Source organism: Grampus griseus (genome assembly GCF_964374135.1).
Source record: "Grampus griseus genome assembly, chromosome: 3".
Lineage (NCBI taxonomy): Eukaryota > Metazoa > Chordata > Mammalia > Artiodactyla > Delphinidae > Grampus > Grampus griseus.
Window position 1 is genome coordinate 29,022,880 of NC_139019.1, and position 27,991 is coordinate 29,050,870.

Here is a 27,991-nt window from a genome sequence, read left to right on the forward strand (position 1 = left end):
TGGAGGGGGATAGCACAGAAGCATGAGGAAGGGTCAGAGTTAGCTAATTGAAGGTGGGGGTGATTTTAGGGGGTGGGGATGAGGGTTAGTTTCCAGCAGAAGCCAAAATGGTGGAAGGCAAACTGTGTCTCCAGAGAGAATATCGTATGGAAAGGCTCAGGGCTTTCAGCAAACTAAATGTCATCAGGCAGGAGTCACCAGAGGTCAAATCATAATGGGCCTTGTAAGATATAAAGAGGCAAATAGCAGATTTTATCCTGAGTGCAAAGGGGAACAAGAGTGACAAGGCTAGATTTGCCTTGTAGAAAGATCGCTCTGGCTTTAGTTTTAAGAATAGATTACAGGAGGGCTAACCATGTTATAGCTGTTGCTGTAATCCAGGTAAGAAACTATCCCCATTTAAATTTAGGGGAGTGGCAGTAGAGATGGAGAGAAGTGACTTCAGGAGATATTTTAGAAGTAAAATCAATGGGACTTACTGATTCATTAGACATGGGGGAGTGAAAACGTGGGATGAGGGGCCCAGTGTCTGGCTTGGGCAGCTGAGTGGATGGAGGAGTCATTTGCTGTGATACAGAAGATGGTAAGAGGAACGCACTTGGGGAGGAAGGTGATTTGAGTTGTTAAAGTAAGTAGGACAAATCTGTATGTCTGAAATGTGAAAGACCATTTGAAGATACTTATTTTATTCACCTGACTACATCTGGTCTGCTCAGTGGTTCTGTTAACTGAAGGGAGATCCAAGCTTCATGTAAGTATGAAGAAGTGAAACGGTTTATCCATGCGGTCACTCCTTTCCTAGTGAAAAATTCAGAGAATAACTCTGCCATCTCTTTGTGCTAAAAGGTTATTTCTTACTTCAGATTCACATATATTTTTACTCAGTCAGCTTGATAGTCACTCTTTTAATTAAAAGAATTACAAATTATGAAAATTAGATGATTAAAAAGTAGATTTTAGAATAACTAACTATTTCAAGTTTCATTAACTAGCAATGGGATTTTGAACACACTTTCATTTATTTTACAAAACAGTTGTGTGTTGGCTGCTAGGTTTTTTCTTTCTATTTTTCTGCTTATAATCCATAATTGATATTTACCTAGAAAGTGGGGTGAATGAATTCTTTCTAGCTTTCCTCACTTTCAACGAGGATGCTCTTAGCATTGATTTTTTAAGGCTCTAGCTGGAGATCTGTTCAGGGATCCAGCAACCTAAGAGACATTGGAGGAAGTCAGTGCTCCAACTAATGATATTTCCACCAAGGGAGCTCATCTCTGTGTTGCTTCTTCTCTGTGTTTGGGGAAGCTGCTACATCTAGAACCAGGCTGGGTCATGCAGCAAGGGACCTCTGCTCCCACTGCTTCCTTCCCATCAAGTGTCCCCACCTCCCTGTGCCGCTGACCCAAGTGCCTCTGCTCCACAGCGGTGGAATGTGCACCATGGTCTGCCTTCCCATCCATCCTCCTCTCCTCCAAAGCGAAAATGGTACTTGTCAGGGTTAACATTTCCTCTGCTTCCCTCAAGTATCTGCTGCTTTTCGGGAGCGTGACATGAATCTTGTATCAGCCCTGGATACTTTGATTTGGCTCCATTTGCAGTGAATCTATCAGAAATGCCTCATAATATCTTCTCTAGCCTCCAAGTCGTTGCAATCTCCCCCTGGAGTTTACAGACCCTTGTTTTAGTTGGGCTTATAAAGAGAGAGCCAGAGATCTGTGCTCAGGTTGCTATCTTGCCTAGTTATCCATAAAGAAATGTCATTATGTGAATGAAATGATGAGACTTAAGGTTAGAAGGATCACTTTAACTTTTTTAGAGGATAGATTCTGGAGAGGGATGGGGGGGAAGGCAAGGTATGGGGAGGGGCTGATGTCCACTATGGGGTGTCAATGGGCAGTGTCAATAGGTACCGAATGGAGTAGACAGTGATTTAAAACCATACATAGGAGGCAAAATAGACTACTTCTTCAAGAATTGTTAGGGTGACAAGAGGAATGGACTTAGGATGACCCTAACATTTTAGGTCACCAAGTCATAGGTTAATAGTGTCATCAATGGAGACGGGGAAATACTGGGGGAGGACCAGGTCTAAAGGGGAGATAGTGAGTTTAGTTTAGGACTTGTTGAGGTTAAGTACTTCATAGGCATTTAAGTGAAGATTTTCAGACCGTGAAAAGCACACTCCCAACTGGTAGTGTGATCATTTGGCCAGCATCTTAGCTTGTTCTTGGGATTCATTCCAGCGCACCTATCTCTACCTGCCCAGAACCTTTTCTGGATTATTTCCTTGGAACTGGCATTTGAACACCAGACACCTCCCCCATCTCTTAACTAAAAGACCCTTGAATGCTTAGCTTCCACGTCTTTCCTGCCATGCTCCATTCCTCCAGGAGAGCCGCTCGGGCATCTTTGGAGAATTAAAGTAATGGTATGCACCAGAGTAAGCTCCTAGCTCCAACTCATGGGAAAGGCAGAGGTCTCGGCAATCAAACTGAGCATGTTTTGGATTGTGTATCTGTAAGTCTTCCCCAAATATGATTAAATATACTAAAAAGAGAAATGTGACTTCTCTTATTTTCTATTTTATTCATTGCAGATGTAGACTATTTCATCTACGTTAAGGGTTAAACAGACATCTGTAGGCTGCCCTAAGCACTTAACCATAACATATTTTTCTATGAGAACATGTGTCCCAAGTTGTAATGAAACTTTGGGAAAAAGTATGTTTCTAAAACATGAGCTACTTGTACAATGGAACAAGAAAAGAATCCTTTCCACTCAACTTTTGGTTGCAGGTCTTAATACACTTGATGGTTCTTCATACTGAAGCTTCATATACATAGCATTGACTCAGCCATTCAACAGTAATTTCTTTTCTTTTCCTTTTCAATCATAATGTGTTGTCATCTAAGCAATAACCAAGACATATCTGACCAACCCCGTTCTTCATCAGGGTCAGAATGACCAGCTCTCATCTCAACAACCAAATTGCCTTGTTGTGTACACACAGACAAATATAGAATATATTCCAAATTCAATATAGAATTCACTTGGAATGATAAATCAAGGCTCTACTTTTAAAAAATATGGCCGTGACTGTGCTTTATGTATCCCAAAAATGTGGTAGGCAGTTTGGGCTGGGCTCAGATACATGCCTTTTGCTGGTCTTACCTGGCTTCTCTCAGATGTCTTTGGTCAGCTGGTGGGTTGGCTGAGGCTGGCTGACTTGGAAGAGTTTCGTTAGTTCCAGCTGAGAAGGCTGGTGTCTCTCTATGGTTTCTCATATTCTAGCTGAGCAGAAACTGTGGTGACAGTGGCAAGGGTCGCAAGAGAATTAAGAAAGTCAGACCACAAGTGTTTTGTTTTGTTTTATTTTTGCTAATGTCCCATTGGTGAGTTCAAGTCAGAGGTCACCCCATACCCCATATTTAAGGAGTAAAGAAATAGATTCTATTTTTGATGGGAATATCTGCAGGATAGCATTGGAGGCTGTGGATGAAGAAAACTGAAGAATCTGTGGCCATTTTTACATTTTGCCTCACCTCCACTATTGGACCTCAAAAGAAACAAATGATTAACATTAAAGCTTCTAGAATGTTTTAACTAGATGAGACATATGTTTCAAAGTTGTTCATGATTTTATTCTTATCTGATATATTAATAACAGAAAAAATTTCATATTTACTTTCAGTTGAATTTTATTTAATCTACGTTTTTATATAATCCCCAAGTTCAAGTTTTGGTATTTTCCACAGAGTGTTATTGTTATTTGTATCTTGATTCTGAACATACATGTAGTATTTCTCCCACAATCTGAAACAGTGTCACTAGTGATGCCAGATTTTCTTCCTGAACAATTCAATTGTTGAGTGTTAAATCGACAACCCCAATGTTTCGTTAGATGTTCTTCTAAGTCTTCTCCCTGGAGAACTATAATTACGGCCTCCTTCCACATGGTGTCTCTGTTTAGACAGAGTGAGAGAGCTTGAAGATGCCTTGCAGATCATCTTCTACCCAAACTCTTCATTTCCCCTGTTAAGAAATAGGCCCAGAAAATCCGAGTTACTTGCCCAAGGCTGCAAGCCAGTTAATGGTACAGCTGGGGCTGCACTGGCAAGGGACTCTGATTCCCAGTTTGATGCTTCTTCCACTGTTCACTGGTTCCCCTTCGGTTCTCTTAAAATAGCCAAGGGAGCCAAGAGAGTGCATCTAGTTTCTCTCTCAGGTTACATCCACTCAGATTTTCTAAGATAAACTGTAAGTCATTTCCTCTTGGCCTCTTCTCCAATCTGCCCAATCTATCATGTAGGAATTGAGATGGCCACCCTGGGAACTAAGCAGATCTGCCGTCCTCAGCCAGACAATGTCTGCGTTTGTTTTTACAACTAGTTTTTATGTTAAGAGTGCATATAGCACAATTCCAAGTTTCTGAAAACATGCTTATAAATGGAGAATTACACCCTTTGTTTATAAAACCTTGAAAGAAATTACCTAATCTATTTTTTGATCCGATTTTAAAGGAAGTAATAATTCATTTAGAATAAGGAGTTGCAAAACCATGTGTTTCCGGATACCAAAATTATACAACTGTCGGTGGAAATTCTCATTTTTATAACTCAATTTTTGCCATGTTCAAATTTAAATCAGATAGCAGAATATCAATTCTGCAGGTGAATACTATGCCTTTTACACATGGTTTACGTGTAGGCTTCTCAGCCCAGCGGGAAATGTGGACGTCACCTTGACAAATGATTGGCTCTCGCAATGGTGTTTCCAGGAGGCTTATCGGAAGGAGCAGCTGATCAACCGGCTGATGCGACAGTCCCAGCAGGAGCGCAGGATCGCCGTGCAGCTCATGCACGTTCGGCACGAAAAGGAAGTTTTACGGCAAAACAGAATTTTCAGAGAAAAACAATATGAGGAAAGACGGCTTAAAGATTTCCAGGATGCTCTCGATCGAGAAGCGGTAAACCATATATCCCTTAAAAATCCTCCTAAGGTTACTTTTGATCCTTCCTACCAAGTCAAGGTAAACAAGGCTGCGTTTAGATGCCAATCATTTAATGAGTTACTTTTTTGTATCATCTCTCTATTATCTCCCCATTTTTATCTTTGTACAACTGCACTGACAGCACACATAGCATCTACATACTATACACTCTCCCTTTAGTCCTGATTCTACAAATATTTAGTGCTGACCCTCAGTCCTTATGTCCACATCTCTCTGGTCATTTCTGTTGTCTGAAGCTCTCCAATAGATTCCTCAAGAACAGCTCATGGGAACAATATTCCCTGAGTGCTTGCATATTGATAACTGTATGTGCCTTTTATACTCGTCAGTTTTGTTGTATATAAAATCCTTAGTTCACATTTTCTTTCCTTGAATATCTTAAATACATTATTCCATTTTCTTCAGGTATAAAGTGTGCTGTCAAAAAAAATGAGTGATAATCTAAATTTTGTTTCCTTGAGTCATTACTCTTGTTTTCTAGACGCATAAAGGACTTTCTTTTTCTTTAAAGTTCACTGGAATGCTATTTGGTGTTCATTATTCTAAGTGAAAACTATTTTCAGGCAGTGAGAGCACTTTCAAGCCTCCTCCTTTTTATAAGACACCATTAGTCTTGAATAAGCAATTCCTTGCTTTCTGGTAAAACAAGATTTCCCAGGCCCATACTGTACTATTCCTTCCTCAGAACTAGAACAAGCCATTTTTCTAGGGTACCCTGGTTCATTGTAGTTGAGAATGGTTACAGAAGCCAAGATTTGGGTGCCAGGTATGCTCTTGGCCACCATGGTATCATTGTGTCTAGGCCCTTTATAACTCTGAACATCAAATTATCTAATCTTTTAGTTATTTGATAAATTAACATCTTCCTTATCTTTATATGTACAGTTCTAATAACCAAAATAGATTTATTTTATCAAGGGATTTATATGAATCCCTTCTTGTCTTGTTCCTCTTGGGGCGGTTTCAAATTTATTCAGTCTGTTAAGCCAGATGTGACTGAAGAAATATAAAGTTCGTGTGAGTGGCATTTTAGATAGCCTGCCTTTACTGTCATAAAATATTCATAAAACCAGGCTGAGCAGAAGAGAAAACCTTACAGAAAATAAGAAGGCAATGCTTTATTTATCAGCATCATGGTTTCCACTGTGATTTTCCATGAAAGTGGAACACATTTTTTGACAAAATTATGCAATTTCGAGAAATGTCATTTGGAAAGTACAGTATTCTCCAGAGTCAGGGAAATGGTGCTTTTGCCTTTGTAGAACAGACATAGCCAAAACGTTAGGCGGAGAGCGGGGAGCCATATGCCATGAATTTGACCTGCATGATCTCAAGTGTCTTTAATAGCCGAATTATCTGGATAATTGTTTCATCTCTCTCTCTTTGTTTTTTTGCGATACGCGGGCCTGTCACTGCTGTGGCCTCTCTCGTTGCGGAGCACAGGCTCCGGACGCACAGGCTCAGCAGCCATGGATCACAGGCCCAGCCGCTCCGCGGCATGTGGGATCTTCCCGGACCGGGGCACGAACCCGTGTCCCCTGCATCGGCAGGCGGACTCTCAACCACCGTGCCACCGGGGAAGCCCTCATCTCTCTTTTTTGACAACAGTAAACTTGAATGGATTGAGTGGCATTTGCTTACATTGGAAATAAGTGCCTGTTTGCTAAACATGTTTGCTTCACAAGCCCTGTTAATTCAGTGCAAAATAGCAAAGCACCGGTCTCAGAGAAGGACCGGTCTCACTGTGATGAGAAGCATGACCTGTTCTTTCCTAACCTGGGCTTGGACTCACTTCAGAGGATTGGGACACTTGGTCTGCTAGAGCCTCAGAGGCCAGAATTGTGAGGCTCCGAAGCCCCTGAAAAACATTTACACAATAACCTTTTCCCAAAGTTGAGGTATCTACTTGCTGGGCACCCCTCCCTCTGAGATGGCCTGATTTCACAGTTTGAATGCATCACGTCCTCCAGCAGGAGTGGTTCCTAAGTACTTAGGCTGGTTCCTAAGTAAGCAGGGAGGAGGAAAGGGAGAAAGGGAAAGAGAACTTCATGTTTTTCACCATCAGGAGTTTTTGTTTGCTTTGTTTGGTTTTTAGGTTAAATCTGATGATCTCTTTTTTGAAGGCAAATGGGCATCTATTCTATATTAATTAAAACAGTTGCCGATTTCAAATTTCAGTGCCACCTACTATTATTCACAGTAATTCACTGCAATAGCATTTAACACTTGTGAGCATCCGCTCTGAGTCCAGCATTGCGCTACGTTCATTACATGCATTATAATTCTCACAGCACCATTTGGCAGTGGACCCTGTTCCTGTGTACATTTCATCTGTCGGGAGGATGGAACTTAGAAAGCTCAAAGTTGCGCAGCTTGGCGGTGTGGCCCTAGCACAGCGGTTCTCAGAGTCTAAAGTCCAGGCTCATCACCGCTGAGAGTTACTAGCTCCCACGGACTTCTTCCTTTTCCTTCTTTCTTTCTTTAGGGCTACAAGCCGCTTTGCTGTAATGGGACTGGAAATTGTGGTGGGTTTAGCACAGGGGCTGGGGAGAGGGTAGAAATAGCAGACTCCATGGCTAAAAAAGAAGGAAGAAAGGCCTGGAAGGAGAGAGGGAGCAAGGAGGGAGAGAACACTGGGAGAAAGTTGCTCCATTCCCGCAGGGGGTGCTCCTGGGCTCCCGTCAAGGTTTTGGTTCCGTGGCATCTTAAACATTTCCACATGCTTTCCAGGCACTCAGTAGTAAACCAGCCTCACAACCCATTTCACTGGCTCGCTTCGTAAATTCTCATCTGGTGGCTCCTACTCTCTCAGATTCCTCTTCCCTCTGAAGTCTTCATACTTCATGAAGCATGCCACAAGGCTCTGTACTTAAACTGGACGCTTTCTCCATGAAAGCAGGGCCTACAAAACAATACAACGATAACAAATTCTGGTGTCATTCTGAACGTGCCAAATGTACAGAATTGACCTCAGAGGTCACCCAGACCAACTTCTTTCCCAACAAAACTAAAGCAAACTAACAAAATCAAACAACAGTAACAAACCAAATGAAGCTTCCATTTGGTTCAGTGGACAGTAGCAGCCCGTTGTCACGCATTCAGGTACTTGTGAATAGTATCCTGATAACAGGTATTCGCTCTGACAGTTAATTTCTGTTCATGCCAAGTCTTTTTACCATCCCCGCTTCACAGAGAGGGAGTGGAGACGTAGGGAAGCTCCAATTTGGCCAAGGTCCCGCAGCTAGTACTTGACACCTGTACCAGCTGAGGCTTAAATTCGAGCACAGCTCCTGCAGACCCATGTTTACCGCCATCGTACACTTGTTGGGTTAAGTTTCAGGAGGCAGCTCTTGTTTCTGGAGCACGTGAGCACAGGATAGAATTTCTCAAGGAGTTGGTATAACTGTTTGAAAAGCAACATTTGGTCATGCCAAGTTTGACCTTTGTACTTAGTGTGAAGAGTGGGTTCCCTAAACAAAATAATAGTGCAAAGCAAACAGAGGGTAATGCCAAACTAAGTATTTTCTTCCTTTCTGCAGAAATACATGTCTCTATGAATGAATTGTATCTATTTATTAAGGCTGTAACAGCAGAAGGTTTTGTTGTCTAAACACATTTAACATTTATTGGCAAATGTGTGATATTATCAAGCCAGTATAATCAGGGAATTTCCAAAATATTTTCTAGGTATAAATCAGTATCCTAGAAGTCTCCCACTAAAAGACGGGGCATTGGCCAGAGCAGATGTGTCAGGTTAAGTCTCCTGAGATGGGTACACAGAAGCCAGCTATGCTTGCCTGTTTCTCTGTGTTCCCCAACTGTATTTGCAGTCCATGAACTCAGGACTTCTTTTTAAACATTTCAGATCTAATTTATCATTAATCCACATAGCACACTTTTCTCTGTACTGGGTTTTGCTGAGAACATAAGCTAAGGGTGGGATATTTCCGATATTGTCTTTGCCATCACACTCAGTACTTAACATATTAAGGAGAAAGTGCTCCCTCATGATTTATTTTTTTCTGATATAAAAGGAAGTTTCATTCTATTTAGAGATTTTTTTTTTTTTTGGCTATTGAAATGATGACACTATTTCTACTTGAATCATTGCCCAATTACAGTGACTTAAAAATATGTCTTTGCTTCTTAGGCTTTGGCCAAACAAGCCAAGATTGATTTTGAAGAACAAGCCCTCAGAGTTAAGGAAATTCATGAGCAGATCGCCATGGAAAGGGTTCAGGCTCGTTACAGAAAGCATTATTCAATATGTGCAGAAATTTTGGATCAAATCCTTGATTTGTCCACTAAAGTGGCGGACTATCGAATGTTGACAAATAAGTAAGTGTTGGTTTTTATTACAATAGTTAATACAATAGAGACACCACAGCAAACGAGAAAAGGGTAAGATTGTGATGTAGGCACTAAGTTGATAAGTAAAGAGAGATAACAATATTTTGTGAAATGAAGACTAAGACATGGGGTCCAGGATACCTTGATTACAGACTTAATTCACCCAATGACTAGCCTGATTTAAGGTGTATTTATGTCTTTTAACATTTAAACTTTGTGTCTAACTTTTCTATAATTTACAAAGACAGCTATGATAATTTATTTGAAACACTAGGAACTTCCTAGAAGACAGGAATTACTTAAAGATTATTTTACTAATCATTAAATCGATTTTCATTTCACCTTCTTTCTAAAAGGAGTCAACCTATTTGTAAGGAAACATTTAACAATACAAAAAAGATTAAGAATATGCCAAAATAAGAACAGAGGATGGCAGTTCCCTTGTTGCCTAGTGGTTGGGGTTCCAGACTTTCACTGCCGCGGCCTGGGTTCAATCCCTGACTGGGGAACTGAGATCCCGCAAGCTGCATGGTGCGACAAAAAAAAAAAGAAGAAGAAAAAGAAAATTCAAATAAAGTAGAAAGTTAAAAACAAGGAATACATGAAAACACAGTTATACCGGTACCAGTAGATTTGCCAGATACTGCAACTGAGCTGCAAATTTTATCTGAGCTTCCAGGTGGCCAAAGCAAAAAGGGCAACACAGTTTGTCCTATGATTTCTGTTTTCCATTCTAGTTCTTTACAAAATACAAAACTTTTCTTGGTCCTCAGTTTAGAATAATGATTTTCTCATGTGGCCCCACCTAAGGTATAATGAGTAGTGTAGTAGGTCTGGTAGAGAATGACCTCAGCATTCTGGCACCTGGCTTCAGAGACCTATCTCTTGTGATGACCTTTCCTGGAAGCTGAAGAGGAATGACATCACAACAGATCTCAGTGAAAGCATCTCCGCAAGGACAAGGATAAGTCACTCCACTTAAAGTTTTGACCTCTAATATTACCCAGACTGAGATCTTCTTGAGAACCCACAGTGAAAACAATGAAATCCACATGATATTCAGGGTCAAATAGAAGATGGGTAAACCATCCCATCACCCCTTGATAGGAGCTTTCTCCACAGCTCTCACCTCAACAGCTATATTTCTGATGCACTGCCATATAAAAACTACTAAATGAAATAACATAATGATGAGGACATTTTGAAGATAAAACTATAAGAGTACAAGATTGAGAAAAGAAAATAAATAAGAATAAAAATTGAAATGAATTCAAGAGTAAATGTTTAAAAATACTTTTCAGATTAATATAAATTCAAAAGTTCAGAAAGTATAAGAATAAAATTGTGAGGAAGGTAATCTATAAAAGGGTTAAAAAGGAAAGGTGATACAATGCATTATAAGGGTAAAAAAAATAGATTAAATTACAGAAGATAAATATAGTGGATTTAAATATAAAAACATAACACAAGATAACTCAGAGGGGGAAAAAGTACAGATTGATTTCCCTAAACAAATAAAGGCTCATAATTCCAAATTAAAACATAAATGCAAATCCCATTCTGCTCTGGGAAAATGGAGTAGAATGCGTTTTTTCCTATTCTTCCCACTAAGTACAATGAAAATTCCTGAACATTGTGTGTGAAACAAACATAAGAAGACTCTGAAGATGGACAGAAGAAGTGGGGACCTCAGGACACAGTGGTGAGCTTCCTGGGTTCTCCCTGTCCTCACACATCCCAGATTGGAACTGAATATTCCGGCAACAGACATGCCAATGGTGTAGACAAAAATAGCCCCAACAGGGCTTCCCTGGTGGCGCAGTGGTTGAGAGTCTGCCTGCCGATGCAGGGGACACGGGTTCGTGCCCCGGCCCGGGAAGATCCCACATGCCGCGGAGTGGCTGGGCCCGTGAACCATGGCCGCTGAGCCTGCGCGTCCGGAGCCTGTGCTCCGCAGCGGGAGAGGCCACAACAGTGAGAGGCCCGCGTACCGCAAAAAAAAAAAAAAAAAAATAGCCCCAACAGAAGCCTGCTGTCTCTAGTCAAAGAGGAGCAGCTAGGAGCTGCTAGGAGCTGCTAGGAGCTAGGAGCTTGCTAGGAGCAGCCTAGCAAGATGAAAAACTTTTAGACAATAACCACTCTTCCCCAAATACCACACACACACACACACACACACACACACACACACACACACACACACACACAAGTGTAGCCCCATTCCCACCCGTGCCAGCAAAGGCCAAGTAGAGAGCCTGTCTTCCACCCTCACAAGGCTGTAATGAGGGACCTCTGGGACACCACGAGAATGGTGTCCCAGTAGCCAAGTAGGAAGCATGGACTTCCACCCCCACCTGGCAGTACTGGCCACTCCTCCCCTCCCTACTGGGGCGGTGTTAGAGAAGCCTAGAGAGGGTCGGGACTTTCACCATCGCCCAGTGGTCACAAGGCCACCCGCACTGCAGTGGAGACCATGTGGAGAGCCAGAACTGCTACCTTCTCCTGCAGTAACAAGGATGCCCTCCCCTCAGGTGGTGAGGAAGGCCACGTGACGACTTCTGTCCACACCTGCCAGTAACACGATGGCCCCTTCTCTTTCCTTGTCTGAGCAACGGCAGAAAAAAACAGCTAGAACAGAAGGTTTATGCAAGATTCAGAGTCTTGCAACATAATCCACAAGTGTGCAGACTTCAACAACAACTCATGCATCATACCGACAACCAGGGAGAGCTCAAACTGAATGTAAAAACTGAGTGTATAAAATTAAAGTTCTAGAGGTATTGGTATCATAAACTTTTAAGGGAGCTTTTATTAATACTTTGAAATTTTAAGTGTCTAAAAAGACACTATATAGATGCTTATATATGGGTTGAATCGTGTCCCCCCAGAAAGATATGTTAAAGTTGTAATCCCCCATACCTCAGAGTGTAACCTTATTTGGAAATAGTCATTACTGATAGATTAGTTAAGATAAGGTCATACTTGTGTAGGATGGGACCTTAATTAAATATGACTGGTGTCCTTATAAGACATAGAGAGGAGGGCTTCCCTGGTGACGCAGTGATTGGGGGTCCGCCTGCCGATGCAGGGGACGCGGGTTCGTGGCCCGGTCCGGGGGGGTGCCGCATGCCGCAGAGCGGCTGGGCCTGTGAGCCATGGCCCAGTTGAGGACCTCCTGTGTGTATTGAGTTTGACTAATATAATATTTCACAGACTCATATATAGTCTGCCTTTTATTACTCTGTAAATCCTGCTTCGTGAAAATTAATATTGAGAATATATTGGTCATATGAAGCCATTTTTATTTTAATGAAAAAATACAAAAAATTTTAAAGTTCCAGAGGTATTGGTACCCTAAACTTTGAAGGGGTCTTTTACTTTGAAATTATAAGTGTCTTTTACTTGCAACTGAATACAATGATTACACGTATATGTTAAGATCTTTTTAGTCTACACTACTAACAGTCGAGATAAACTCACATTATTCTCTCTATGTACTTCCCTAAACAAGATGTTATCAATTATATTTCTTTCTAAAGCACAGGGATATTCTTGGTATCAGACTACTTATATGAACTAACTTTTGTTAAGACTGCTCCTTAATAAAGTAATTGATATTCAGATAATAGATTATTAATTCAGTAATTGCAACATTAAGTTTTGGACAATATATGTTGTTAATCATTTACTTCACCATAGGAGCCAATGCCATTTCAATAATTCTGATGTTAGAATTTTTCTATGTGGGACTTCCCTGGTGGTGCAGTGGTTAAGAATCTGACTTCCAGTGCAGGGGATACGGGTTCGAACCCTGGTCAGGGAGGATCCCACGTGCCACGGAGCAACTAAGCCCGTGTACCACAACTACTGAGCCTGTGCTCTAGAGCCTGTGCTCTGTAACAAGCGAAGCTGCCACAGTGATAAGCCCACTCACCACAACGAAGAGTAGCCCCCGCTCACTGCAACTAGAGAAAGCCCGCGTACGGGAACGAAGACCCAGACCCAATGCAACCAAAAATAAACAAATAAACAAACAAAAAAAACCAGAAAAGAAAACAAAGAGGGCTTTATTTTTTAAAAAAGAATTTTTCTATGCCTAAGCTATTAATTTCTAAACTTCATATCTCTATAATCTTTAACAAATATCAATATTTTATTAATGGAAAACAATGATTATATTTGAAGTTCACATTTAATTGAAATACTACTTTATTATTGTGGAGAAACATACATAACATAAAATTTAGCATTTTAACCGTTTTTAAGTGGTTTTCAACCATTTATGAGTTCGCTGGCATTAGGTACAGTCACACTGCTGTGCACCCATCTCCACCATCCACCTCCAGAACTTTTTCATCATCCCAAACTGAAGTGCTGTACCCATTAAATACAATAATAACTCCCCATTCCCCTTCCCTCCAGCCCTGCTAACCTCTGTTCTACTTTCTGTCTCTATGAATTTTTCTCTTTTAGGGTCCTCATGTAAGTGGAATCATACAATATTTGTCCTTTTGTGTCTGGCTTATTTCATTTAGTATAATGTCTTCAAGGTTTATCCATGTTTTAGCATGTATCAGAATGAAATACAACTTTTTAAGTTGCAATTTCAAGCTTTAGTACCACTATTTTTAGAGAAATGCATCTGAATCATGTCAGGCTCTTTCCTTCCTTTGCACATTTTGTTCCTCTTGGAACTACTTTCCCATCATTCTGTCCTGATTACCAAGTCATTCATCTGACTTAAATAGAAAAAGTACTGAAAAATAATTGCACAGGTTACCAAACGTGCAATGACAATAAGACTACCACAACATTAGATTTTTTTTCTGTTACAAGTTATTTGCAAATATGTAAACCAACTGTCATCTTAAAGAGGCCTTGGAAAGTATTCAGTCTGTTCATTTTGCATAGGAGGACACTGATATTGGAGCATTTAACTGATTTCTAAAGCTTGCACAGCCATTTAGTATCACAGCCAGAAATCAAAGAACGTAAGTTTTGTGATAGTCGTCAGTATTGTCTTGTTTTGTTTTGTTTTTTGGGTTTTTTTTTGCGGTACGCGGGCCTCTCACTGTGTGGCCTCTTCCATTGCGGAGCACAGGCTCCGGACGCGCAGGCTCAGCGGCCACGGCTCACGGGCCCAGCCACTCCGCGGCATGTGGGATCTTCCCGAACCGGGGCACAAACCCGTGTCCCCTGCATCGGCAGGCGGACTCTCAACCACTGCACCACCAGGGAAGCCCAGTCGTCAGTATTTTTAGATATTTTGTGCTTTCAGTGCACAATCAAAGAAAATTCGAAGAACCAATGTGTTTAGGTAACATTTATTCATTCAAACCTACTAAGTTTCAGCCATTTTCCTGGCTATTAGAAATGTCATAGTAAGAGGAACCTCTGGCCTCAAATAGCAGATCCTGGTGAACGAACATGGTAATAGAAAGACTAAGATTTAAGATGTGTATTTGATTAACCATTGATTCCTCTCGACCTTTTTTTCTTCTTTTTTGCTGTAGCCTGATTCCATATAAGTTGATGCATGATTGGAAGGAACTGTTTTTTAATGGAAAGCCCATATATGAGCAAGCATCTCTTAAGCATCTACCAGCTAAGCTCTCTGCAGAACAGCTTATAGAACTGGAGAAAAGGGACTTGCTAGATAACAAAGATTATGAAGACTATAAGGTACCTACTGATGTGGAATAATTAAAGAGAATGCAACATAATAAATAGTGTTGCTTTAGCATTAATTTTGTGACATTATTTCTTTTCATCTCTACTAATGAAAATGGGCATTTTATGTTTACATTTTCCCTTGGTTTAATTTGTATTTATAGTACTAACTTTTAAATACCTAACCTATGCATAATCTATTATCTGTTACTTCCAGTAATACTAGAGGGTGGCCTGAAAAAAAATTACACATAATACAATAGGTAGATTTCAGAATTTTAAGGTTTTTCATTATTCATTAGCAATTTTCTTTGTGTGAGCTGTCTACCTTTGCTTCAAAACCCCTGATTAAATGTATTTTTCTAGTAATTTATCTAAATAGCATATTGTTCTCGGAGGAAATGGAAGAAGAGGAGGTCTGAGTTTTCCAAGTAGTATAGATGAAAACAAAATTTTATTCAATGAGTTTTTAAAAAGTATGGGGTGCCAACTGTGCTTCTTAGAAGAGCTGCTGAAAAGCCTTTGGGGTAAACAGGCCAAGGTCCCATTATTGGCACTGCCAACTGCTAACTGTGAGACCTTATGTGGCCAGTCCTTTAAGTGCTAAGAGTCTCGGTTTCACGATATATGAAATGGGGATAATAATATGATTACCTTATTTTGTTGTTGTGAAACTTATTTAAGGTAATATGTGTTAAACACTTAATCAAGTGCACTGAGTGTTGGATGCAAATAATACGTACCAGTTTCTTTCCTCACCACCCTGTCCTCCCTACCCCACTTCATCTCACTTTTAGTGGGAAAGATGTGAAATGAATGGCTATGGGTTAGAAGTTCTGGGTAGATCATCAGCAATGGGGTGAAGAATGAGGCTTTTAATTATTAGAAATATTATTGAATGAGTTTCAGAAGAGTAGTAAATTCAACATGAAAAAAAAGAAAAAATTGGACTTCCCTGGTGGCGCAGTGGTTAAGAATCTGCCTGCCAATGCAGGGGACATGGGTTTGAGCCCTGGTCTGGGAAGATCCCACATGCCATGGAGCAACCAAGCCTGTGTACCACAACTACTGAGCCTGTGCTCTAGAGTCCGTGCCACAACTACTGAAGCCCACGCGCCTAGAGCCCGTGCTCTGCAACAAGAGAAGCCACCGCAATGAGAAGCCCACGCACCGCAATGAAGAGTAGCCCCCACTCACCGCAACTAGAGAAAACCCACGCGCAGCAACGAAGACCCAATGCAGCCAAAAATAAATTAATTAATTAAAAAAAAAAAAAGAAAAGATGATTTGACCCTATCATTTGCTGGTATTTAGCAAATACTCAATGTTTGCTGAAAGGATTCATGAATAAAATGAATGAATGACAATGAACAGGGCAAAGTGTAAAATATCACTAATATGTAATATTGAAGAAGACAAGCTTATTTTAAAAAAGAAGGAAAGAAAATGAGATTATGAGAAACTAAACGTACACCATATTTTAATTGGATGAATCTATATTTAGATCATTATAATAATTATTATTTATTAAGGATTGGCCAGAACCTTACGGGATATATGTGCATATTTATTTTGCATGTTCGTAGAATATTCTAGATCTAGTATGTCAACCTAAAGTTCAACGCTACATAATAAAATGCTTTGACAGTGTCAGACTATGTGAAGGTATTTCTTTGCATTGTAAATTCAAAAGTCATTTTACTTGACAGATTTTGCTGATTCATGAAATATTTATTTCTGAGTTATTTCTTAACCAGCTCTATCTTGTTGCTTTCATAAATCAGGAGACCTGGTAGTCTGGAGCTTAGCAAAGATTTGTCTTTTTAACTATTTTCTTGTTTGGGAAATTGTTACCACAGGAACATGCTTGTCTCACCCACATCCTGAAGCAGCCGGTACGTTTCTTTTGCAAGAAATTATAAACATTTTTTTAGGAGTACGTGGACATCTGGTAATGCAGTTTATTTTGTTTATGGCCTTTGCTGTTGTCCTAGAAGTGAATATTACCTTAGGATTTCTGATATGTGTTTATATGCTGTGTTCATTTTGACTACATGATGGAAAATATACCACATACAGGTGTTAGCATATACTGTAAACTATCCTATTATCATTCCCTATTATTAGAGCTTTTGTCTCTTCAGATACTTGTTAAATGTTTTGCATTTAAGTAAAAAATAAATGTTTCAACTTGAAAAATACATTATCTGGCTTAAATAGTCTTTCACAACAGGCAGAGGATCAACACATCTGGCTTAATAAACGTGGAACAGTTTTAGCAAAGTGCTAACTTTGCTCAGGATTTTTAATCCATCAATCAAACACGTAGCTTAGAAATTGATCTTCAAAAAGTTTACATTCTTAGCATATTTTATTAATGCCTATACCCACCATCAGTGTAGAACTGATGCTTTCTGGTTTTGAGATCATACTTTTAAAGCTCTGTTAGAGTAAGCTATCATGTTTAAAAATTTTAAATATCACACCTAGAAACTGGCATAAAAACAAAATTTTGCTTATGTCCATGTCATATATCTGTCAATAATGTAACATTATTTCCTAATCATCATACTCTTTTTATAGACTGGCTACATGTGAGAGAGCTGTAGCCCAGGAATGGTGTGGCCAAAAATATCATTTATCTCTCCTAAGAAGGAGGCAGAAACAGCATCATGGAGCAGCCAAACCCTACTGGGATTCCCAGCCAACCGCCATAGGATAACAAGGAGTTGTTTAATAGAGAGTGGGGAGGAGTCCCGAAATGCTATGGACCACCGGCAGCAGGCTAAGCCAGGAGCCCAGCTGCTCCAGTTCAGCTAACAGCATACCCCCCACATAGCAGGCACTGGTTCTCAGTTATGCAGTGGACTCCTCCTGGTAAACCCCAGACTCCCCCAAATGCAAATCCTTTCCATGATTCTTCCTGGCAAATGACTCACAATTCCATAGTATTTTATTTTAACATAAGTTGCTTATTAGCAGTTATCTACTGAATGAGTTTGAGATACTAAAATGGGGTGTTCATAAACTAAAATTAGCTCATGGCCACGGTTTCCTGCTGGTGCAGATTTTTCTAAGAAGTCCATGCCACGAAGCACTTGGCAATTTGCAGGGCTCTACTGCGCATGCTCACGAACAGGTTGTAGTTGGAATTCCTACAATTTGGAGGAAGGATGTTTTGTGTCCAGCACATCATCCGTGTTGTCTGAAGCTGGTCATAGTTTTTAATTGCTGTTATTTTTGTTTTTAATGAAAATTACTTCTGAAGTTAATGATCACTTGAGTTTGCTGTGGTTGTTGGGCTAACCCTACAGTGTGTGTTGAAACGCACGTTTTTATCAGCCACACTTTTGGCTTATGATTTTCCCTTAACTAGACTTTAAGATGTAATTGTACATGTTATGGTTTAACATTCATACTCTTGTCACTACAGCAGATGTATACCTACCCATCCCCAAATTTACTTATAGAATGACATTTATCATCACGAGGTCTTTTTCCACTGAGGAATAAGAATGTGGGGCTAAATGCACCATTGGGTAGTTTGTCTTCCTATGTAGGTCTCATCTGACTTGTTTGACCTGAAGGCACTATCCAGATACTATCTTCTTCTTCCTCTCCAATCCCAGCCTTTGGCGTTGATCCAGTGGCTTTGTAGATTTGACTTCTGACAGTGGACTCTCCAGCCTAGCTCTTGCCTTTCTCCCTGGCTTCCCAATGAATGACCCAAATTTTCATGGTTTAGTATTTAATCAGTTCCCTGTGGGCAGAATATCAGTTTGAAGCCTGTATCACTCAAGTGATATCACTGGATAACTGACCCAAGCACAGTGATAGATTTTAGTAGATGAGTCTTAAGGTCATGTGAATAGATCATCTTATTTTTTTTGTGGCTGTTATCGTTGTTGTTTTTGTTGTGTGTGTGTGTTTAAAGATACCCATTGTATTAGCTCAAGCTACCATAAGAAAATACTGTAGACTGGGTGGCTTCAACTATAGGAATTTATTTCTCACAGTTCTAGGAAATCCAAGATCAAGGTCCCAGCTGATTTGGTTCCCCAGTGAGGACTCTATTCCTGAATTACAAATGGCCACCTTCTTGTCATGTCCTCACATAGAGAAGAAAGAAAGAGAACTTTGATCTCTCTTCTTCTTCTTAAAAGGACACTAATCCTGTCATGGGGCCTCCCCCCTCATAACCTCATCTAAACCTAACTACCTCCCAAAGGCCCCACCTCCAAATACCATCACAGTGGGGGTTAGGGCCTCAATAAATGACTTTTGGAGAGACACAATTCAGTCTATGACATATGTGCTTATTCAGGACACATAAAATGTCGCAAAGTGCAAACTTACTACTCAGGCAAGGAACCCCTAATTTCAAATGAAATTTTTTTTTCATGGCCTCTTTTGTGCCCTGCTAAGAAATCTTAATGACTTACTTTTTGACTGTGAATTTATGATGGTTATATCTTTTATTTTCAGATATGCAGGAATATATGTGACTGTTAAGTAGGTGGAGTAAGCACTTGCTTACATGAAGGGAGTTGAGATTTTCCGTCAGGCCATTCTGCTTTAAAACTCCTGCCTGCCATTGTACCTGATGGCCCACATTATCATGTGGGCTAAAGACATGGATGGAGACATCAGAGGCATCTGCTAAAATACAAACATTTTCCAAGATAGGTAACAAAACCATTATCAGCCTCCAAAATAGGGGCTAAGAAAGAAGTTTGATACTGAAAGGAATGTTTCCAGGTTCGTCCTATGCATTCATTGCTGTAATTTTCCTCTCCCTTTGATTACATTTTTGACTCAGGCTCTCACTAAATTTCTCCTCTAATGGTAAGGCTTTCTCAGGTTAGACCTCATTGTGTGTCTGTGTCTTGGTGGAATCACCATTATGCCCTACAATACTGATTAATGGTTATCACGCATAGTGATACTAACTCACAAAGCAAAATGTCACTATATTAGTCTTCAAAGGGAGCTATAGTTGCCCCAGGCCTAAGGGTGTCTTCTAACTGTTGTGGGCCAAGGACTTCGGATGGCTGGAGTAGGCTTGGCAGAGGTCTGGGGCTGTGTCTATCGAGTATGTGTCTTGTGTAATAGAAGGGAAGCCTGGGTCATGGGAAGGGTATTTGGCTTCAAATTACTAGAATTGAAGACAAGCTGAGTTCATTAGAAAACCATGGTAGGAATAGTTGAATTAAGGTGTCAGGTTCAAGGCGTTAGACCAGAATTGAGAAATGGTTTGCAGAGTTAAAGAACTGGCACCCAGATAGAAGTGGAATGGAAAGACGAGTGAGAAGGACATAGCCAACGAGAAGATCCCTGGGTGACTGATATGAATGAGACTAGAGTAAACGTTCACCACTCATCTTTGCTTGCTCTAGATCACATAGAATAGGGAGAATCTAATTCTCTCCCAGGCTCCCTCTCATCCGGGACCAGGCAAGACAGAGAGTGGTCAAGTCTTCCCTGGGTTTCCTGCCACAAGGTTCATCCTTCACCTACTTGGACAACTGTGGAAGCCAGCTTCTATACCTCAAGTCCAGCTTCTCTTCAATCAATTGCTCAGACTTCCCATCTAGTGTTTTAGAGCTAGCTCTGGGGATCTGAACACTAAAGCTATGTCTTGGCAGATAAATATGGCAAGAATACGTTGGGGTTGGTAACCACAAGAAACTTGAATGGATCCAAGAAAGTCTTTGAATTTTGGTGTTGGGCAGATGTGTTGGGCTGAGAACCGGAGAAACTCCCATCCAGAAGACCCCGTACCCTACCACTCCTGTCCAGTACCCAGAGAGTCTGTCAGCCATATTCTTTAGCACATTGGCCCTAGAGTAGTCTTTCATATATTGGTCAATGTCATTTCTAAGCTGTTTTGGGGTGCTCTACACCTCTTTGAGGTATCAATCTTAGCAGTGAAACAAAGAAAATAGAGAGAGTGACAGTGGTCATTATTATGAGAGAGGGTATTCTGTGTGGAAAAATGTGTGAATTTTGCAGTGACAAGATAGTTAGACCAAGGCACAGTGTCTCCATGCTTTGTGACATTTGAGAAATTTTAACCAAGCCTATCTGACTGTCCTTGGCTGGGCAGTGGCAACAGATAGGTGAATTTGGATGTAGAAGTCTCTGGAAAAGTTCTTTCTGTGGTCCACAAGACCACAGAAATTAGTAAAAAAGTGATCTTGAGGAAGACTACCACCTCCCTGATGATGAACAGAGCGTAGTTTGAGCATCTAAGGAATGAGATTACTGTTTTCATAAGGATGGCCACTACCACCAGAATTGTCTATGGCACAAGGAGAGATGTGATATAAAGTCCAGTGTGATGCTGTCCCAAGGGCACTAGGGCATCAGGAGAAATTCAGTAGCCTTAGTCTTAATTTGTTGTAGATCCAGGCAATTCTGCTTTGAAAAGCACTGGGCTAGCTGCACAGCTGCTGCAGCTCCCAGCGTGCCATGATCAATGCCTTGGAGGGCCATGTGGCATTCCAGGACAGAGAATGGAACCAGGAGTAGGAGCCCGTCATTTGGGGGCAAGTAAGCTACTCTTCCACATGATCTCAGTGGGTCGCTTTGCGTGTGTCGAATCAGAGTGCTAAGCAGAAGCCCCTTCCCACTATTTGCATCTGATTTGTCCTTGAATTTCAGCAGCACTGAAATGTAAGTTTTCAGGACAGAGGATCTGTCAGAGTGGCTTAGTCTCAGTTACCCCTGGTAATCAAACCTGTAAGACAAAGTATCAGCCCAGTGATTCTAGCTGGCTGGCTTACAAGTAATCAGTAGCTCGGAGGTTTGGAAAAAGAAGCCTGCCATTGCTCACAACAGCTGAGCTTTCTGAACTTCTGGACTTGTTAGAAGCTAGAGTTACTGGATTGCATAGGGAGGTGCCAGGCTCCCTCAAGTGTGGGCCTGTAGGCTTTGACAGTGATCTTTGTCACATTCTAACTAACTGACCATGGCCAATTTGAATTTCCCTCCAAAAATAACCACAAGGTAGATGGAGTCTGTTGTCCTGGGTCTTCTTTTGTGACAGACTAGAATTAAATATGTCTGTTCCCGTAGTATTCAATCAGGGCAGACTGGGGAAGGCTACTGCTGGGACAGAAGTGAGCAAGCTGCTGAATGAAAGCCATTGTTGGACTAGGACCGTTCTTCAGCTTTCCTGATGAGAATTAACCATGGGATCAACCTATAGAAAGGCACTGGCTACTCACAATGCTGCTTCTAGCCCGAACAGTCTTCAGCTGAGCACAGCAGGTGAAGTAGTGATAACATCTGCCTTTCCCTCGTTACCATGGGCGACGCTTGCACTTCCTGGCCATAGATAAGATGTGGTCCACACTCAGCACTCTAGTGCAGAGGCATGTCTCCTCTCTGCAGATGCACCTACCGTGCCAATGTCAGTGAGAACTGAACATCACCATGCCCCTGCCTTCTCTGGAAGCTGAAGGCCAAACTGTCTGGCAGGAAGGTGTGGCCAGGCAGCTGACCATACTCTGACCTGACTGGAGGTCAGGCGACTTGGAAAGGCTGCCAAACTCACTCAGCAGGGCCAGCTCATCTTTTCAAGTTTTTCTGAGGGCTTCTTGGAAATGGGTCCCGATAGAGAGCCCGTTCCATGACAATTCTTTTATAAGAGGTCAGGATTGAGTTACATATCAGCTAACTCCCCATCCTCCTTTCCTCTTTGTCAGAGGCAGTAGAGGGCAGCATCCATCTTTCCATCAATCTTGCCAATCTTTGATAGGAACCTGCCTATCAAACAGGTCCCACACAGTGGTCAAGAAGCCCTGTAGGGCTGCCAGGTTACGTGAGCTGAACTCCCCATCAGGCAAGATATCCAACCATCCTTTCTTCTTCTCCTGAGAACCATGGATAATTGTGAGGAATTTTAACAGCTGAATTACAAATTTAAGCAGTTCCTCCAGATTCTCTCAGGGTTTTTAGGTGGTTGGAGGACAGAGAGCCTGGGAAGAGAAGGCAAAGAACAGACGCTCCAAAAGCTACAAAGTTTTACCTCAGTACTTTCCTGGGAAGTTTGGTTTTTTCCTGAGTGCCAAATTCCCCAAGCACAGTAACTGGAATAGAGCCACTAGACTTTCCATGTTGCCATAATAATAGATGTGCTTCTATATCTGATTCCTTCTGGTAGGAGACAGGACAGACCCCAACAAAATGTCAACCATGAGAGCTAGTGCCAGGGGTTGGGTTGTTAGAGCTGGAACAAAGGTGGTCAAGATAATTTACCTGAAGTAGCCAGAAATGGGAAGAGGCAGAGGTGGGATCAAGCCAAGTCCTTTGAGCAAGTCAATGATCAAAGCTGAGCCTGGGTAAGAAACAGACTAGAAAGTGGAAACGAAGCCAGCAGGTTGGAAACTAGGCAGTACTGGAACAGGCCAGGACTCAGATGAAAGGCTGGGAAGTTAAGTAAGGAGGCCCTGGGCAATTGCCACAAAAAGAGCTGGAATTTTTGCAGCTTATTTTTATTATCTGCCAGGCATGTGGTACACCTTTGGGTCAACGTAGTTTAGGAGACCCAGGACAAATATCCAGTTAGGGATATGAAAGTAACCAGGTCATAACAGCTTGCCATAGAGCAGACCTTACCTATCCATTCACCCAGCCTGCTCCTTACCCCCTCTGGACCCTGTTAAAATCTCTGGCAGAACTTACAAGTCCCAATTAATAAATTATTTATAATTTAGTACATTTTAACTGATATGTTTTCTGCTGCCATAAAAAAGGATGGCTTGATTTAATAGAGAAGCTCTTTCAAAATCATACTACAAGCTGTTACTTCTAGAAAATGCTTCCAGGGTTAGCTAATTTCATACATAGTGTGTGGATTCTTGCCTACTTCCATCTGTGAGGATGACACTTTCTGATCTTGTTCCTAGATTTTAGGTTGGGTTGTGCCTATCTTATTTGGAGAACTAAGTCATCTTTGTATTTAATCAAAATTAATAAAATGCAATATCCATGTGTTTACTCATTTATTCTGTTCACATATATTGAGCCTATATGGCTAATTGATTCATTCATTCAGTCAGTCAATAAATACTGAACACCTATTATGTTCCAGCACTGTTCTGGCAACTAGGGATATAAAGTTGATTAAGATAGAGATCCTTCCCTCTTGGTGCTCACAATTTAGTGGGGATGAGAGAAAAACCATTTCAGAGTATGATATTAAGTATGGATAAACACGGAGGTTATGAGGGGGCCCATTAGAAGGGATGAGTTTCAACTGAATTGTGAGATATGAGTAGATGTCAGTTGGTTTAAAGGTATTAACTCAAAACTGACCTAATCCTATGAACTGTGAGCTTATACTTGTACTCTCTCCCTGTCTTTGTATTTTCTCCATGATTTCATTTAATTTCAAGCATGTAGAGAAAGCTAAGCTCAGGAAGTATTTTCGATGTCCTAACTAAGAGTCACCTGCCTCGTCAGAATTTTTCAGTAACTGCTAAAGATATCACCTTGAGAATGTCCAAAAAACTTTAAAGAGAAATATGTAGATTTTCCAGTGAATTTAAATATTATAAGTGGACAATTGGGCAAATGTACCTGGTTAAGACATTTCCTGCCCAAGGCATTTGGTCTTGAGTTAACAAATCCCCTCATCTCCCACTCACAAAAACTTTTCCTTTGGATACAATTTAGCTATTAGTTGGTCTGTTTTCCAACAGGCCTGAAAATTTTATTTCATTTTGAGTAATAAAAATAATTGGTAATAGTTTTTAGAGACTTACATTATGAAAAACTTTTAAAAACAGGAATTGTACAAAGAACTATTTTCTAAGATACTATAAAATAAGCAAGCTAAACTAAGATCTAAATCACACAAAATAAGATCTAAAAATATGACCTGGATCTTTAATTATTACCAATTATGAGAAATTTCACTGAGAATTGTATTATTATGTTAAAAATGTATTTGATAAGTAAATATCTACTCTGTACCTCTCTGGTTTGAGTCATCGTTAGTATAAAGTTAAACATTTACTCTTCCTATTTGCAAATATCTAAGAGATGAATCCAAGGTGGTACTTAAAGACATGAAATCAGAACTGAGGATTCCTGATGTCTTGTCGAATAAAAGATCCTTTATTTTTTATTTTTCAAACAATGGATTGAGACTAGATTATGAAATTAACTTATGGATCACTACCATTATTTATTTTAAAAAATGAAAACACAACAAAATAAGAGAAATACAATGCAACGCAATATAATAGAAAATAAAGCACATTACCAGGTAGTAAGGATGAGCATTTCATAAAACTTTTTCTTTTCTGTTCTATATATACCTGTATACAAATACTAGGTAACAATGCAAAAACGTATTTTTTATGGAAGGACCTGGTTAAAAAAAAATGTCTTAGAAGATGCAGTACAAGTGGAAATTGTGCAACAAGAGAAGCTGGGCAGGTTGAGGTACCCTCACAGCGGTTCAGACCAATAAATAATGGAGACATCGGGTGAAGTGGTTGACCCAGAAGCCTTGAATGGCTAGAGAGAAGTCCGTCATGATGAATATAAGTATAATGTCCCCTGGGACTCGAGGATTGACGATAGCTACAACAACCCCTGAGGCTGCTACTACAAGCCTTAGTTGTATTTCAGGTATCACGAAGGGTCATCTCTTCCTCACTGCCTGCAGAGTGGTGTGCCAAGAGAAAGCCAGCCATGGGAAAAGCAGAATTAAGGTAGCTCCAATGTCTTGGTAAGCTGTACTCTAAAAGGGGCATAGCCTTGATCTGTGGAGTTGCTACCTGTGTTGTTTCTTGAAGTCGGTTTATCAGAAGCTTTCACCCTAAGTCCTTTGGCCATTGCGTCAATATAATCTGTCTATTGTTGGGTTTTTTCATCTGTAAGTAAGAAGATTGCATTTCAGGAAAGCTCAAGGAAACTAGCAGGTGTCAAAAACAGTGTGTTTTATCCCCTAGGAGGTTCTTTCTCTGTCTTAGGAGAAAAGGCATTTGTCCTGTTTTTCCAAATGCATCAGTAATTGAATAGTGAAACACTTAGAGCCTACCAAACTGGGAATATCTGGGGTACTTCAGGCCATGCAGGTGTTGATAAATTCTAGCAATCTATGAGGACAAACACTGGATCGTGTGTGTACTTTCAAATTAGTACCACCACTCTTCAAAAGCCACATTTGAATATCACTGCTAAATATCACTGGCATAGCCCAATGTTTTTTTATTGAATGTTGTGCTAGTGACACTCAGACTTTATGGACTAGTGAATATCTCCCAAGGCCCAGATTCTGTTTATGTAAGTTGGTCAAAGTGAACCACATCTCCCCCTCTTTAAAGGGTAGATCAGAAAGCTGTATTTCCAATTTGAATCTTTAGAAGTGGCAAGAAATGAGAATGAGATGCATTTGCTTTGGTCCAGGGATAATCATGTGCAGGGAAATAATCAGAATCTGTTGCAAAAACCACGCAGCTCCACCAGCATCATTATCCAACCACTTGGGCAATGTTACAGGCAAGGAGGAATCTAGTGGACTGAACACGTGGACAATCTTAGGCTTGCCCTTGAAGTGCGCACTTCAGCCCACATTCAAGCACATTGATTCCGAGCTGATGCTGTCTGTAAATACTCATGATGCTCTTAGCCATGATTACTAACAAGAGGACCAAGGGTACTGACACATTAGGCCACAGGAAACAAAAAGGATTTGACAGGGTGGAAGTAACCAGAGTGGGAAGTCTGGGTAACCATGCGGTACCTACAACAGAATACAAGGAAGCATGTGAGTGTATTGGATCCAGCTTGGAAAACAGTGTTAGGCCCATGTAGTCTATGAAGATGGGAAGAATAGGTGGATACCGTGGTCTCAAGGGTTCAGGATTCAGTCTCCAGAAAATTCAGTGTAGGTAAATTAATAAAAAACAGTACTGGTGAACAGGTTGTGACCAAAGGCAGAGGCTGTTTACTCTCTGTTGTATTTCATGACCTCTGTGTGTAGGTAGACAAGAATTCACAAAGACAGGTGGACTGTAGGTGATGGTGGACCTTATACCTTCTCAAAAATGCATACAGATGATATTTATGCAGGTACAATAAAAATATTAATATTAAAATAAAGAGATAATAATTATTTGTTATATATGCATGACAGTTATAGTAATCAAGGGCAAGTATCATGGAGCACATCTACACAGAAAATGTGTCTTAGTAAACTAATAGTTTGTACCAGGTGATACTTACCTGGTGTTGCCCACTCTGGACATCGAAGTCTTGAAACTAATAGCCAGATGTCAATTTATAATAATACCTGAAGGAATAAGAATTATATACTTTATTTTATAATTTTATTTAATTTTATCATATAATTAGTGTAATTATATATAACAAACATATAAACTAATGATCTGGTAAAAATTTCTGGTTCCCTGACCTCCTTTTCCCTCATCATGTTCTTGTTCCAACCTGACATGTTTCCCTTTACTTATCCTTTATCTTTAGTCTTATTAGGAATTTCACAACTGTATCTTTAAGGTGATGCTGTAAAACGTGTTCTACCAAATCCTCTATTTGTCCATCTCCACTGGTCAGGCTTCAGTCCTTTCCCCCACCTCAGCATTCAGTGCTCTTCACAGTCAACATTCTATCCCATTGTGTTTGTCCACATTCTACAACTAATCAGGGATAGAATAGGGTTTTCTTCTGACCCCTTTGTGAGGAAGCGCGCCTTTCTGATTGTGGCACAAGCTGGACGTGGCTTCTCTTTGGGCAGAAATGTGACTGCTGTCACCCCTCCTTCAGGGCACTACTATGTGCCTGCAGCAGCAGCCTGAGAATTTCTAGTTAAGCATTTTAAGTCAGTGGTCACATAGGCTACTTACCCAAGCCTTTCACTCAATCTTTACAACAACCCTGTGAGATAGATATTATTATCATACAAAGATGAGGGAATTGACAAGGGTG

The 27,991-nt window shown here is 40.6% G+C and overlaps 1 protein-coding gene across 1 annotated transcript in view; it reads left to right on the forward strand.

Annotated features, from left to right (window-relative positions):
- SPEF2 (sperm flagellar 2) overlaps positions 1-27,991 on the forward strand; it is a gene marked incomplete at both ends in the record, with an annotated part of 174,444 nt that overhangs the window by 32,889 nt on the left and 113,564 nt on the right. The window contains 3 exons of the mRNA XM_082651380.1: positions 4,778-4,966; positions 9,162-9,349; positions 14,872-15,040. Of these exons, the coding sequence (XP_082507506.1) occupies positions 4,778-4,966; positions 9,162-9,349; positions 14,872-15,040 (546 nt within the window). The remainder of the gene's footprint in view (positions 1-4,777; positions 4,967-9,161; positions 9,350-14,871; positions 15,041-27,991) is intronic.